General features: G+C 39.3%; 1 protein-coding gene across 5 annotated transcripts in view; it reads left to right on the forward strand.

Annotated features, from left to right (window-relative positions):
- LOC145665261 (glutamate receptor ionotropic, kainate 2) overlaps positions 1-15,345 on the forward strand; it is a 1,060,711-nt gene that overhangs the window by 936,219 nt on the left and 109,147 nt on the right. For all 5 annotated transcript variants that reach the window (XM_081732555.1, XM_081732559.1, XM_081732565.1 and 2 more), the window contains one exon: positions 14,044-14,247. In XM_081732555.1, coding sequence (XP_081588681.1) covers positions 14,044-14,247 — 204 coding nt within the window. The remainder of the gene's footprint in view (positions 1-14,043; positions 14,248-15,345) is intronic.

Consider the following 15,345-nt stretch of genomic DNA (forward strand, 5'->3'; position numbering starts at 1 on the left):
CAGTTTTTGAGTCTTGACACATGGAAGGAATTTGTCTTTCCATGTGAAAAGGGGTCGCACGTGCCACAAGCAGACGACGGAGGTTGGGCCAAGCTCAACAAAACCAGAGGATGAGAGAGGTTCAAGATCGAGTCTTTGAAGGAGTTTTGATCGAGACTTTGAGGGAGTTTCGATCGAGTCTTTGAAGGAGTTTTGATCGAGTCTTTGATGGAGTTTTGATCGAGTTTTTGATGGAGTGTTGATCGAGTCTTTGATGGAGTCCGAGGGATCGAGTCTTAGAGATCAGTCTTTGAATACCGATTTAATCGAGTTCTTGGAGAACTAAGTTTATAGTCGCCAGACAGCCCGATGACAGCGAAAGGAAATACTTCGTAAACGACATCACTCTTAACAACGCAGAACGTCACATCCAGAGTAGCTATTGAGAAGATTTATACCTCAATGCTCGTCCTCGTAATTCAACAGTCAGGAGTATCATCATAGAGGAGCCAGGTTCGACGCCAGATCATCGTTGGAACAACACCAGATTTTCCAGGTATGTGTTACACCGACTCAGGGCTCAAAAGCTCAATACTCGACCGTTGCTGTGCTCGTCTGGCAAATCGTTCCTAATATCCGTCAGTAAATGCTTTACGAAATCTTACAGTAAAATCATAATTTTGAGAAATACAGTGATATCAAATTAATGAAGTTAACGTATTCTTAATTGATTTTATCCCCATTAAGAAACCTCTCGCAAATGAATATTAGTTTTATCCCACTCATTCTAGATGGTGAGTGGAAGGCATCCAGTTGCACTCAAAATTGCATCCCCAACTAGGCACTGAGTGGCTGGGTTGTCAATAAGAATAAATATGTTTAATAGGGACCGCGATTGCTCAGTGGTAGAGCGCTCACTTTGGTGCATGGTGTCCTTGTTTAGATCTCAATTCGGGCCAAGTGAGCTTTGTGGTGGACAAACACAGTGTGGGGGGTTTTCGGGGTTTTTCCGTTTCCTCCCACTTTCTTTATTCCACCATTTCATTTATTTCTCATCATCACCATCTCCTTTAGCCAACCGGCGTAGCCGCGGGACGTAAACCTTAAATATGTTTAAATGAAAGAATTTGTTTGTTCGGAAGTGGAATTCTTATTTAAATAAAGTGAGTGTTTAAATAAAGTTAAAAGACAAGGTAAATGGTAACAAATAAATACGTCAAAATCTAGTCACATTTTGGGTCTGAAGGGGTCTAGTAATATTGCGCCACATGTTTTTGAACATGCTTGTAACAGCACGTCAAATCAGTGTTAATTTTGCTGGAGTAACTAGTAGAGTTTGGCCGAGAATTTAAATACGCGGTCGCTGCAATGCCTTGGTATTGGAAATGAAAATGAAATGAAATCTTTAAGTTTTACGTCCCACGGTTATGCTAGTTAGGCTAAAGGAGACGGTGAAGATGAGAAATGAATGAAATGCTGGAATGAAGAAAGTGGCAGGAAACGGGAGAACCCCGAGAAAACCCACGAGCACAGTGTTTGTCCACCACAAAGTCCACACGGCGCGAGCTGGGATCGAACCAGGGACCCCAAGCACCGGAGGTGAACGCTCTACCACTTTTTTTTTAAAAAAAACTTCCTGACTTAATTTCTACTTCAACCACTTTGTCAGGACTACCAGACACGACAGGGACACGAATACAGAAACATCGAGGACAGTTAAAATTCTACCCTTGCTACTACAGAGGGACTCGAACCCCCAGTGAGCTTCACCTTACGATCATCAGCCTAACGCCTCAGACCGCTCGGCTACACCCACCGGCTACCACTGAGCCACCGCGCCCCCCAATCCCTTGGTATTGGAATTAGATATTTGATTCGTTTGATAAAAGAAAGACTTAATCATCATTCTTGGTTTTGGTGGCCCGTGTTTTTTCATTCTGCCTGTCAGCAGATTGAGAGGGAAGGAGGTTGTATTTACTATGGATTCCTATGTTCACTTTACAAACCCGTAACTCCGGAACCCGTTGCTGACTGACGCAACGAATCCATGTGCATCTTCAAGTGGGACTGGCTCTTTCAGGATATGTGTCGTCTCCCGCCATTTCAGACTCAAAGGAACGAAGTGTTGCTTGTGAGATAGCAAAGAAATATTCACTTACATTTTCCATTTGAAATTTTCTACTGAGATTTAAACATTTCCGCATAATGCATCTTTACATTGTAGGAGATTAAGAACTTGAGGCAGAGAAAGGCTTCGGAAATTAGCACTAAATAGAAAGAAGAAAAAAGTGGGTTTCATTTCAAACTGTACTTCCAAACTATAGAAATTCAGTACTTCTACCGAAAGTAGTAGGCAGTGGCGTATTTAGGGGGGGCTTCCGGACTTAAGCCCCCCCCCCCGAAATCTTACTTACTATAGTAAAGTATATGAAATATCTTTCAGAATTTTCACATGTTCAGGCAAAGCCCCCCCCCGAAAGTTAGCAAAGCCCCTCCCGAAACAAAATCGTAAATACGCCACTGGTAGTAGGTCTTCAACTTACGGTTATAAAAGGATAATATCAGGAGAAACCTGAACTTCGGAGATTGAATTTATATCAAAAATAGTTTATCGGTATATTTTACAATTATTAGTGTATAAGAGTCATTATTGAAACCGGAAATTCTACTCCGATTTCTACTTCCGATTTTAGTAGGAAAAGGAGGGAATGGTAGCTCAGTGGTAGAGCTCTTACCTCTGATGTATGGGGTCCCTTGTTCGATTCCCAGTCAAATAAGTCTGTGGTGGACAACATCGTGTCCGTGGGGTTTCTGCCGTTTCATCCCACATTCTCATTCCACTATTTTTTCCATTATTATCCACTTGCCTTAATTATCGTCTCCCTTAGCCTAAAGGACATAATCGCGGGACGTTAAGAGTCTTCATCCCGGCGAAATTAAAATACCGCTAATTCTACAGTAATTATGTGATATCTTCAAATAGATAAAAGATAATCGAAATATGGAACAAAAGCGCCCTAGACAAAATTATTTCGCGTGAGAAACCGTTATCACAAGTCACCTAGTGGCTTTCCGTTTTCAGCCGTTTAGAAACGCGAAAAATAAATGCCGACTTTCAAAATGACTCGAAATCAAAAGCAGACAAGTGAGTCGTGATAACGATATCTCATGTAAACTGATATTGTCTAGGGCGCTCTTGTTCCACATTTCAATTATCTTTTTATCTATTTGAAGATATCACATAATTACTGTAAAATTAGCGGTATTTTAATTTCGCCGGGATGAGGCATCTTAAACTAAAAGTTTTTTTTTCCTTAAAAATATTGCCCCACATAATGATTACATTACCAAAAAGATACAATAACCATCTGCTAATAACTGAAGGAAAATAACTTTTAGAGGATCTGCAATCCTGAATGTTGGGCATCTCGTGTGCTTCGAGGCAAGGGAGGGAAGCTTCTATAACGAACCTCGGGAGCTTAATTTCTCGGTGGACGCAGAGCCCTTCTTCTGAATACAAATAATCGGACCCGCACTCTGTGAGGCAGACAAGGAAAAAAAAAAAACCTGGTAATTGCATTTGCCGCGTTTCACAAAAACTTCCTAAGTGGACACGTCGGCCATTGTCCAGAACGCTTTAAACGGCCAAAGACAACTTATAATCATTTCCAACAACCGACTCCCCAACCGTAAAAGTCTTACAAAAGCAAACACATTAAACGCTGGTGTAAGGTTACACCACATCCTTTGTATTCCATTCTATCACATAGGTGCTACGGTTGTCTTAGAAACGCGTCTTAAATTTGAATTCTGCATGATCTGAATATCAAACAGTGGCGGAACTAGAAGGTAAAAAAAGTGGGAGGAAGCGGCAGGCATAATCCAGACTATGATAGGTATATCATGAGTTTACACAAATGATTATAATTTAAAACCCGTTTACACTCTCTGAGCTCCCTCGTGGCTAAGCGGTTAGCGTACGCGCTTTTGGCGTGGGAGAACTAGGTTCGATTCCCGGCGGGAGCTCATGTGGTTCGGATTCCACGTTAATCAGTAGGTCCACGTCTCACATAGCCTCGCTGCTGAAAGGGACGCTAAACTAAAATCAACTCAACCGTTTACACTCTTCGTTAACAGGAACCAGGAATAAAGAATGAATAATTCCTTTCACCAGTTACAATTAGCCATGAAATACGAATTAGCAATTAATAAGCTGTAGGCATTTACACAGCGCCGTAACTTAGATTTTTTTTTTCTGAGGGGGCAAGCATTAATATTTGGACCCCCTAGTAAAAGATCACGTGGGTCAACCCGCAAAATTCAAAAATAGGCCTCTTTCAATCTTTATCTTACTCTGTGGGCCCTCCTGCACTCATCTGGGCCCGTTCCATACATGACAAACTAATTAAGGGGATAATAATGACAAATCTCAAAGCCATACGAATAAATATTATTTCTAGGGCCCCTAATAGTAAATATTTTTTACTGAAATGGGCCCACAACTCATTTTTGTTTTATTTACCTTTTGTTTGCTGTTTTGTTTATGTAATGTAGCGAACCTGCTTGATGCTTCATTTATAATTTCTTGTTCGTATCGTATATGAAGTAAGAAAATTTTGTCTTAAAGTGGGCCCCCTCGAACGGCGTGGAGCTTTTCGGAGGACAGTTGCACCCTGATTCCCGCCCCCACAAGTTACGGTCCTGTATTTACAGGTACGGTGGCTAATCAGATTAGTCACAAAACACTGCCTGTTACGGTATATGCCAAAAAATTGTAACTAACTTGAGTTAAAAATTGTCGGAGGAAATACATGTTGAATATAAATATACAACTCGCCACTATTAATGTGATCTAGAAGCAAGGATGTTATAAATAGTGGATCTGTCCATATGTATCTTCATACTATTAAATCGATGAAGCCAAAAAACAACAGAGCATTGGCACGCCTGATTGGCTACTCTCGTTTCCGACATCGTCTGATTGGCTACTCTCGTTTCCGACATCGTCTGATTGGCTAGTCTCGTTTCCGACATCGTCTGATTGGCTACTTTCGTTTCCTTTATGTTTGTTGGCTCAAAACATTGCGATCCTATTGGGCGGAGTGGGCAGAGTAGGGGTGGCGAAACTGTGACGTATGGCTTCAATATTTTATTGTTAGGGCAAATCCTCTATTTATAAGATCCTTGTCTAGAAGTGTCCTGCGAACTTGCATTGGCAGAAGATTATTTTTGTCACTCAAGAAACGTTGTGTTCCTGTTTCGCAGAAAGGGATTCGAATTGGTTTTTCACGCTTAGCGTTGCCATGTTTGGAAGAACAGAAAAATAATCCTACGCGTGTGTTCCTGTTTCGCAGAACGAGAGATTTATTTATTTATTTATTTACATAACTTTGTGGAAAGAATGTACTGCACCAGAAGTATATGCCGATATTTGTATTACATGTTGAGAAAATGATTCCATCGTACTATCGTAATCACATGTGCAAACTGTAAGTAACAAACAAATTATTTCAAAAATTATTGAGAAAGTCAAGATGACTTTTATATCAGCCCACCGTAAAGTGAAAGGGAATATCTGTAAAGTGAAAGGAACGAAATGATAGTGATGAATAAATCATTTAAAATCTACCCACGTCTATTTTCATAGTTAAAAACATTGCACGGAAAGCATTTCAGACATTTTCCCACTCCTCTTCTGCTTATTGCAAAGCAAAACTCAGTCATTATACACACCCATGCTCAAGGGGCGTTTACTCACAGTCAGTGGTAGAGCGAGCTCAGTGGGGGCCTAAGATATCCTGGCTCCGGGTTAGATCCGCCATTTATATCAAACCCTTTCTCTTCTGGGGACAAGGAGGCTGAGAATAGGAGGTTATCTCTTATGTTGTGGAGGGATAGTGGGGGCAACCGCCCTCTAAAGGCTTCCTTTTTTTCTAAGCTCACTATTTAGCATCACTTTACAAAGTATATCATATCAAATTTGCCAAGAAATCTTGCACATCATTTCTTATATTATTTTGAAAATTTACATTATAGCTACTTATATTTTTTTTAAAAAATTACAGTACTTTATTCTATTTTCATCTGTACGTTGAGTTTCCGTTCATCGTCCCCATCCAAACGAGTTTTTTTTTTTTTTTTTTATCCACTAGTGCCCTAATGTGAAGGATTCCTGATTCGATATCAGGTTACGTGAATTAAGTGAGGACATCTCGCCCATAGCTTTCCTGGCGCTTTTGTCGTGTCTACATATATAGAGGAAGAAATCCTGATTGACTGATCAACACGATTTTGGACGTGCATAAGATTTAATGTAAAGCACCACTAAGGAAGGGATTTTGTAATTTTATCGTGGCAGGGACGGATCCAGGACTGACTTCTGGGGGGCGGTGGTTTGTACTATTGTTACTTAGAGCTACTTTTAAGAGCTCTGGAATGGGTTTTATTTATATATTAAATAAGAAAGTTCCCTCTTCTGGGGGGGGCGATCGCCCCGATCATCCCCCTCCCTGGATCCGCCCCTGTATCGTGGTAGAGGCAAGGTGAAACGATATCCATTCTCCGAGTCCCTTAAGGCTAGAGACATAACATTTAGTATTTAGACTTTTCATTTAAAATAATTTAAGCCATCTTTCAGCGTTTTGTGATATTTGACCGAGAAGGGAATAAAAGTGGGTGGGAGGTAAAACGGAGTGGTTCACCGTTCCAGATTAAATATTAATAAACGCTGAAACATGCGTTTACTTATTTTGTAGTATAGGCTCTATTCTTTGAACATTATTCTCCCCGTACAAAGCACAGGGACTTCTGCTAGTTCGATGTAAGTGCCAAGAAATATATATGGCTTCAAATACATTTTATTGTGAGAAAACAAGAAAATATATCCTGTTTTCTTATTGTCTTAGACGCATAAAGAGACTTTGCATTGATCTGCAGTGCATCATGGGCAATAATATGTGCTGAAGCGACAGTAATTTCCAAAATAGTAGCTGTTTCCGTTGCAGTGATGTTCCTATTTTCTTTTGCGGGCTCTTTCGAGGTCATTGGTGGCTAAGCGGTTAGCGTACGCTCCTTTGGCGTGGAAGACCCGGGTTCGATTCCCAGCGGGAACTCGTGTAGTTTGGATTCTACGTTAAGCTAGAGAGAAAGAGAGATAATTCTCTTAGGAAACAAACCATACAAGGTAGACAAAAGCAAATTTGGATACCACAAGTGGCAAGTAGAAACCTACACAGCATCCTAATAAAAGGTGTTGTGACGAAATTAGGTAACACTACGAATATCTTGTAAACGAATTATCCAAGATAGATGGTTGTCAAAAAGTATTGGAAAAAACTTTTCAGCAATGGATCGGCACTTGTTGATAATGGTATGTATGTGTCTCAAATATCAATAATCCTTACTACTACACTCATGTGAAGCAATTCTCATTCTTTGTATCTGGGCATTTGAGAGTAAGAAATAAACGCTTAGAATTTGTTCTACGAGATCGTATGTTTAATCCTATTTAAGAGTAGATTGTAAGAATTTATAAAAACAAAGATAGTTTAACTAAAATTTACTGTTCCTGGATATAACTTGGATAAAATTTACTGATATGTCTGGCTATAATAAAAGGTTCTGCGAACTTGATATATTTTAACAACCGGTTCTAGCGAATCCTCATGAACCAGCTGAATAGCACCACTGTGTCCGTGTATCATATAACCTGTGTGCTGAAAGGACTAAAATGAATGGGCCTTATGCAGAGTCGTTCTGAAGAATGATTAGTACCATACTAAAGAGTTCGACTTACATATGGTTCTTGCAGTAGTCAGATCTTTAGTTTGACCCTAATCATACTTCAAAACAACTCTGAATAATGCCCAATATGAAATCAAGCGGGCTCTTCCACTGTGATAATGTTTTCGTTCGTAAACACTCGGTTATCCACACAAGCTACGGTGCCACTTTTAAAACTTTCTAAACCACTAATAGACTTGCTGCACAGGCAATAGATGTCTGCACGGGCCAGAATTTTTAGCCCGGACCCGGCCCGGCCCGCCAATTTATAATGTGAGACCAGACCTGAGTCAAAAATATGTTTTAGCATTTAGATCCGAGCCCGGCCCGAGCTTGTGTGATAATCAAATGAGCCTGAAATAAGCCCGAATTACAAAAACTTAATAATTAACGCAAAATTGTGTTTTATTTGCGGCAATTAGCAATTTAACTTTGCAGTTGTGCATTAAAAGTTCTTCAGAAAGAACAGTGATATATCGTTGTACACTATATTTAGAAAGTTAGACCCGAAAAGGCCCGAGAAATATGGTTGTATATTTAAAAATGTACGGCCCGAACCCGGTCCGAAGTGATATAATACAGGGTTTTCATAAAGTCTGGACGGATTTAATTTGCTTATAATTTTCATAAAAATGCTCATAATGAAATAAAATAAAGTGCAAACGGTAGCGGAAGGATTAAATTTTTAGTTGGCAACACTGTTAGATAAGCGGCAACTCTGAACACGTTGAGAAAGGGAGAGGGAGGGCAAGGGTCAGTTTCTTACCAAATTCCATCCATTGTTGTTTTCATTGTTTCAATGTTGACTGTTAAAAGTAAGTTGTAACCTGTATTGGTGTGTGCGTCTTTTAAAGAAATAAATAAATGAAAAACTCCTCTGATGAGAAGACTATGTTTTTTACCGTATCAAAGATGGCGGAGGTGAAAGAGAAAGCGCAATGTGTTCTGTGGTACGCAGAGCTAAAATCACCAATTCTGGTGTGTCGAAAGTTCACCAAAGAGTTCAAAAAGCCGGCCCCGACTGAGAGTGCAATCCTAAAGTGGCATGCTAAGTTCTTGGAGACAGGGAGCGTCCTGGACCGTCCTCGAAGTGGGAGGCCGCCAACATCGCCTGCAACAGTGAGCAGGGTAAGGGAAAGCATCATCAACAGCCCACAGAAGTCGATTCCTAGACGGTCCATGGAACTCGGAATTCCACAGACAACCGTGTTTAATATAGCCAAGAAGACGATCAAGGCCAAAGGTTACAAAATCAAGATAGTCCAGGATCTGCATGATGAAGATTTGGACATCCGGTTCAACTTCTGTGACGCCATGCTCAAGCAGTTGGAACATGGCCACGTTCTCCTTTCAGCCATCATGTTCTCAGATGAGGCAACCTTCCATGTCTCCGGGAAGGTTAACCGACACAACTGTTGCGTTTGGGGCACGGAAAACCCAAAGGAATTTGAGACACATGAGAGAGATAGTCCTAAAGTGAACGATTGGTGCGCTGTGTCCTATGATCATCTGATTGGACCGTTCTTTTTTGAAGAGGAGACCGTGAATGGAGATTTGTACCTGGATATGTTGCAGATATACCTCATTCCGGAACTGGAGGCACGTGGAATCCAGAACGACATCGTGTTCCAACAGGACGGGGCACCCCCTCACTATGCAATCCAGGTGAGACCGTTCCTTGACGAGAAATTCCCTAACCGATGGATTGGCCTCGGTGGCCCGACCGCTTGGCCGCCATGATCACCCGACCTTACCCCCTGCGACTTCTGGCTTTGGGGTCATGTGAAAACGGAAGTTTATGCAAAGAAGCCAAGTGGTTTGGAGAACTTAAAGGACAAAATCAGGGCGTCTGTGGCTGGCATTTCGGATCAAACACGGCGGAACGCTGTGAGTGGATTCCAGCGCCGCCTACGCGAATGTGTGGACGTAAATGGAGCCCAGTTGGAGGTGTGGCGGTGAATGAACTGAGCTGGTGCAGATTACAGGTAAAAATTTAATCCTTCCGCTACCGTTTGCACTTTATTTGATTTCAATATGAGCATTTTTATGTAAATTATAAGAGAATTAAATCCGTCCAGACTTTATGAAAACCCTGTATTTATAGACCCGAGTCCGGCCCGCGGGCTCGCCCCGAGCCCGTGCAGACCTCTAAGGGGCACACAAGAATAGCTATTGCACTTTCATCCTGCGGTCAGTTTCAATTTGGTTTCAGAATACTTTCACTACTAAGAAAAGCGCATTGCAGATCGCTGATCTGAGGCGATGAATCTCGGTATTGGGGCAGCTATCTTTGCACTGAAGCTCTGTGTTGGTAGGTTTTCTTAAGAAAATTTCCCCTCTACTGATGCAATTATATGATAAACTTAATATTGCTATATTAAAAGAAGTGTCAATCCCACTTGTTTTTGCTTCCATTTTTTACTTTTTCATTAACTTTTATTTAAAAAATACACAGAAATACACCCAACAAATAGTGGGTACAATTGCTACGCTACTATGCTACTTTGTAAAATCTTTGAGTTTTACGTCCCACGGTTATGCCGGTTAGGCTAAAGGAGACGGTGATTCTGAGAAATGAATGAAATGGTGGAATAAAGAAAGTGGGAGGAAACGGGAAAACCCCGAGAAAACCCACGCACACGGTGTTTGTCCACCACAAAGTTCACTTGGCGGGAGCAGGGTTTGAGCCCGGGACCCCATGCACCAGGTATGCTACTTTGAACAGATACACACCCAGATTATTGTTATTGTATCGGTTTATTTCTGAAAAACAAAGAAAAAATTTAAGCATTTATATTGGTCAATTAGTCAGCGCGAGAATTTCCCTGGGTTTTCACGTTTCGTCGAAAAAATCCCTTTTTGCTAAATTTACCTACGAAATTTCCCTAGATTAGGGAAATTTTTCTCAAACTACAAACACTTCTGATGTTGCTCCATTGTTCAGCGTTTCTTCATGTCATCCGGTCGGTCATTCAGTCAACAACAATATTATACCTTCTCTCAGCTTTTCCCATAAATCGTACAACATTGAGGAATTTTATCGCAATTTTAACGCTTTTATTTCCATCTTCCTCGGAACACCTTTATCAGAAATGATTCGGTCTCTGCACATACCCACATTGCTTCGATAACTTGTAAGTTGCTTTGCCTACTTCGCACTTTACCTGTTATATTTAATAAGAATGGAACAAGCAGATGTTGACGTCACAGTTGAAAATGGTATTAATTTTGATTGCTTTACATTTGAATGTTAATACCTTCAAATCTTTCCTAACTTTTTTTTAAGTCCGCATGTCCATTGTTATTTTGAGCACGCTTTCTGAAGCAACTGTAGCTCTTACGAAACTGCACTAAAGTTTAATGTCGCTCTCAGCAAAGAGGCTATATGAGACGTGGATCTCGAGCTTAATGTTGGATTCCTACTGCATGAGCCTCCACTAGGAATCGAACCCGGATCTTCCACAGCAAAGGCGCGTACGTTAACCGCATAGCAACGAAGAAATTCACTCTTACGAAATTGTACTATGGAAGTTAAGTGTGAATTACAGTTATTTCATTTTTCAAATAGGAAAAGGGCTCGTCTGAACTAAGATAGAATAAACGCTATATATCTAACTAACTATCTCTATGACCAGTGGCGTAACTGAGGGGTCTGCAGTGATGGGAGGCCCGCAGGATTTGGGGGCCCACCGCAAAGCAAATGTCAAGAACAACATTATTTATATAGTCTACAAAAAGTGAACTGAATAGGGAATATCCATTTCCCTGAACAACATTATTTACTTTAGAAAAGAAAAATATGCTCTGAGTGAAAATTCATCCATTCTAGCAACATTAGTTTAAAAAATCATCTTAGTACTCGAAGGTTAAGAGAAAATAATTTTTGCCTTTTTCGGTGAGTATTAATTTTAATTGTAATTTTATCACATTCCATTGATTTATCAAGCAGGGAAATAATATAGTGGGAAGTTAATGCTCATAGGAAAGAGGACCCAAAAGTAATCCTGCGGTCGGGGCGACATTTTTGCGTTACGCTACTGTCTATGACCTATGGAACCCGGAGGTTCAATGCCGTTTTCCCAAAAGCTCTCCATTGACTTCTGTGCTTAGCCAACTGGATCCAGTTTCTACTTTGCATTCCTATTTCTGCGAGATCCATTTAATATTGTCCTCCAATCTACGCCTACACCATCCTAATGGACTTTTCCGATTGGATTTCCAATTAAAACTTTAAAAGCGTTCCTACTTTCTTCCATTTTGGCTACATGACCTGCCCACCTGAGCCTCCTAGATTTAAAGACCCTAACAATGTTTGGTAAATGATACAAATTAGGTACTATAGACGGTATAAACACTATATCACTATAGTTATAAGCATGGGTTTCCGAAAGGGGCAAGTGGGGCCGTGACCCCTCTTTGGAATTCATATAAATCAATACTTTGAATTATGTTTCCGTGCACGAGGAATATTTTTTAAATGTAAGTTTATTTCTTCGTTTGCGTTTGAAACTTCTGTTGTAACATTTAAAAAAATATTTGTATCACACATGTGGTGAGCAAAACGCTGAAACTATGCCACAAATACCGGGATTGTAAAATACAAACTAGCTCTTGGTTCACCCCTTTTCCTTTCCTTATCCCGAGTTATTTATTTAAGGAAAGTCCATAAATACAGTAATATTAAAAATTAAATGAAATTATTTGAAATAGAATTTTTCACAATACCATTCATTCTAGCTTTGGAACTTATTGTCCACAATAAAAGTCAAATTCTGACCAAAGTAAATATTATCTAATAAATAATATTGTTATAGTTTCTGCAAAATATCTTTGCCTTCATCAGACAAATTATAAAATACAATTTCTAAGACTACAGCTTAAATACCTCAGAAAATGAGACGACGAAATATCTAGGAAATATTGGTTCCTAGATACTTTCCTTTCATTTTCTGAGATATATAAGTTGTAATCTTAGAAATTATATTTCATAATTTGTGGAGAAATATCTAGGAACCATCTATAATGAGAGGGATAATATCTATGATCCAATATTTCCTAAGTACGCTATTTCCTCATCTCATTTTCTGAGGTGTATTGGTTCCTAGACATTTTTCTTTTATTTTCTGAGGTATATATGTTGTAGTTTTAGAATTGTATTTCATAAATGTGGAGAAATATCTAGGAACCATCTATAATGAGAGGAAAAATATTTATGAATCAATATTTTCTAAGTAGGCTATTTCCTCATCTCATTTTCTGAGGTGTATTGGTTCCTAGACATTTTTCTTTTATTTTCTGAGATATATATGTTGTAGTCTTAGAATTGTATTTCATAAATGTGGAGAAATATCTAGGAACCATCTATAATGAGAGGAAAAATATTTATGAATCAATATTTTCTAAGTAGGCTATTTCCTCATCTCATTTTCTGAGGTGTATTGGTTCCTAGACATTTTTCTTTTATTTTCTGAGATATATAAGTTGTAGTCTTAGAATTGTATTTCATAATCTGTGGAGAAATATCTAGGAACCATCTATAATAAGAGGAAAAATATCTATGAACCAATATTTCCTAAGTAGGCTATTTCCTCATCTCATTTTCTGAGGTGTATTGGTTCCTAGATATTGGTTCCTAGACATTTTCCTTTTATTTTCTGAGATATATAAGTTGTAGTCTTAGAAATTGTATTTCATAATTTGTCTGATGAAGGCAAAGATACTTTGTCGAAACTGTAACAATATTATTTATTTAGATAATATATATTTAATACTTTGGTCAGAATTTGACTTTTATTGAGGACAAGAAATCTTTTAGTTTAATGTTCCACGATTATTTCCTTTAGCCTAAGGGAGATAAATGATTAAGGCAGTTGAATAATGATAGAGGAAGCGGTGGAATGAGAATGTGGAAGGAAACGAAAATTCTCGAGAAAACCTACGGACACGGATATTGTGTACCTTAATCTTACTTGGCCGGGATCGAACCATGGACCCCACCCAGCAAAGGTGCTCTACCTCTGAGCCACCGTGCCTCACTTCAAAATGTGAAAAGAATAATGGTCTTCAACTTTGCCCCTCCTACGAAAAATCCTGTGGACGCCCATGATTATACGACACGACAGATAATTGGATATCTTAGTTCATGTGATCTATCTGGCGCAAAAAAAAAAAAAAAAATTGATATCCAAACTATTCTCTGCTTTCACCTAGAAAAAGCTTTAATTTTCTCTTTTGTGAAATTAAAAATTCAAAATGTGAGATAAAACTCTTTTTTTGTTACAGGAGAAGCCTTACGTAATGGTAAAACAGGACCGCAACCTCACTGGCAATTCCCGCTATGAAGGGTTCTGCATTGACTTGCTCAAAAACATCGCTCACTTGGTGGGCTTCCATTATTCTATTCGGCTGGTGCCCGACCACATGTACGGAGTTTACGACCCAGAGACGGACGAGTGGAACGGAATTGTCAAAGAACTCATGGACAAGGTAAAGTTTTTTTTCTTATTTTCTATTAATTCTTAACATTTGTTTCATATTCAGGGGCGGCTTTGCACTAAAGGGAATGAAGTACTGCTTCATCCAACATTAATTTTAAAATGATGTAGTATGCAAAGAAAAAGTTTAGAATTCACCTAGAATCATACTTATTTTAGTTCAATTTAAAGTTTTACCTTTAAAAGAAATTTTTCTCTGAACTTTCTGAGTTGAACCGTGCTTGTTGGCACTGTAATTTTCACCACAGGCAGTACAAAATAAAAAATAACAAGTATTCTCCGGATAGATTCACACCTTGTCTTTTTTATGTGCTAAAGGAAGCCTGGGCTGAAGGTGGCAAATTTCCAGGAGCGCATATTAAAAACCGAGATTGAAGTATGGCTTAAGAAAAAAAGACTCAGTTCACGAGAGAGAAGAAAGAATAAGGAATATTTATACTGGAAACAAAGTTGGTACCACAGTTTAACCGAATCTTCTCAATACGACGCTACTCACGCTGGTAAGAGCTAAGGCTTTGCTTATTGGCTGATGGCGTAATCTGTACATTTCCCATCTTCCTTAGCCTAAAGGCCAAAATCATGGGAACTTAAACTGAAACATTTCATTATACGTGTATATGAATATTCAAATTACGGTTTCAAACAATAAGAACAAAACGTAATTTACCGCCAGTCCGAGAACACTGTGCCCTCGGGAGATGTTCTCCATATAGGGCGAGAGATGACACTGGCATAATTTATGGGTGGCGGTTGACGGGCGAGACACACCCTCGCCTTCTACTAGATGATGAAATTGGGAAATCTAGGTCAAGCTTCACGACTGCCCGCAATCACTTTAGTATATGTAATCTATAGTCTACTGCTTAAGATTCCGAATATAGTGTATGATACGCAATTTACTTGATTTTTTATTTAGTAATACTCAATATGAAAGGGTCACAAGGGAATATTTCGAAGACCAATTTGAGAAATGCTGTGACTTCAACACGAATTCCGTCCATTCATAAAACCTCTTATTCTTTACAAACATTAATGCCGACCTGTTGAAATGAGAGGCGTCTCGCCTTATTTCAATACCATAAAAGCACTG

Source organism: Thermobia domestica, chromosome 1 (genome assembly GCF_964235325.1).
Source record: "Thermobia domestica chromosome 1, izTheDome1.hap1.1, whole genome shotgun sequence".
Lineage (NCBI taxonomy): Eukaryota > Metazoa > Arthropoda > Insecta > Zygentoma > Lepismatidae > Thermobia > Thermobia domestica.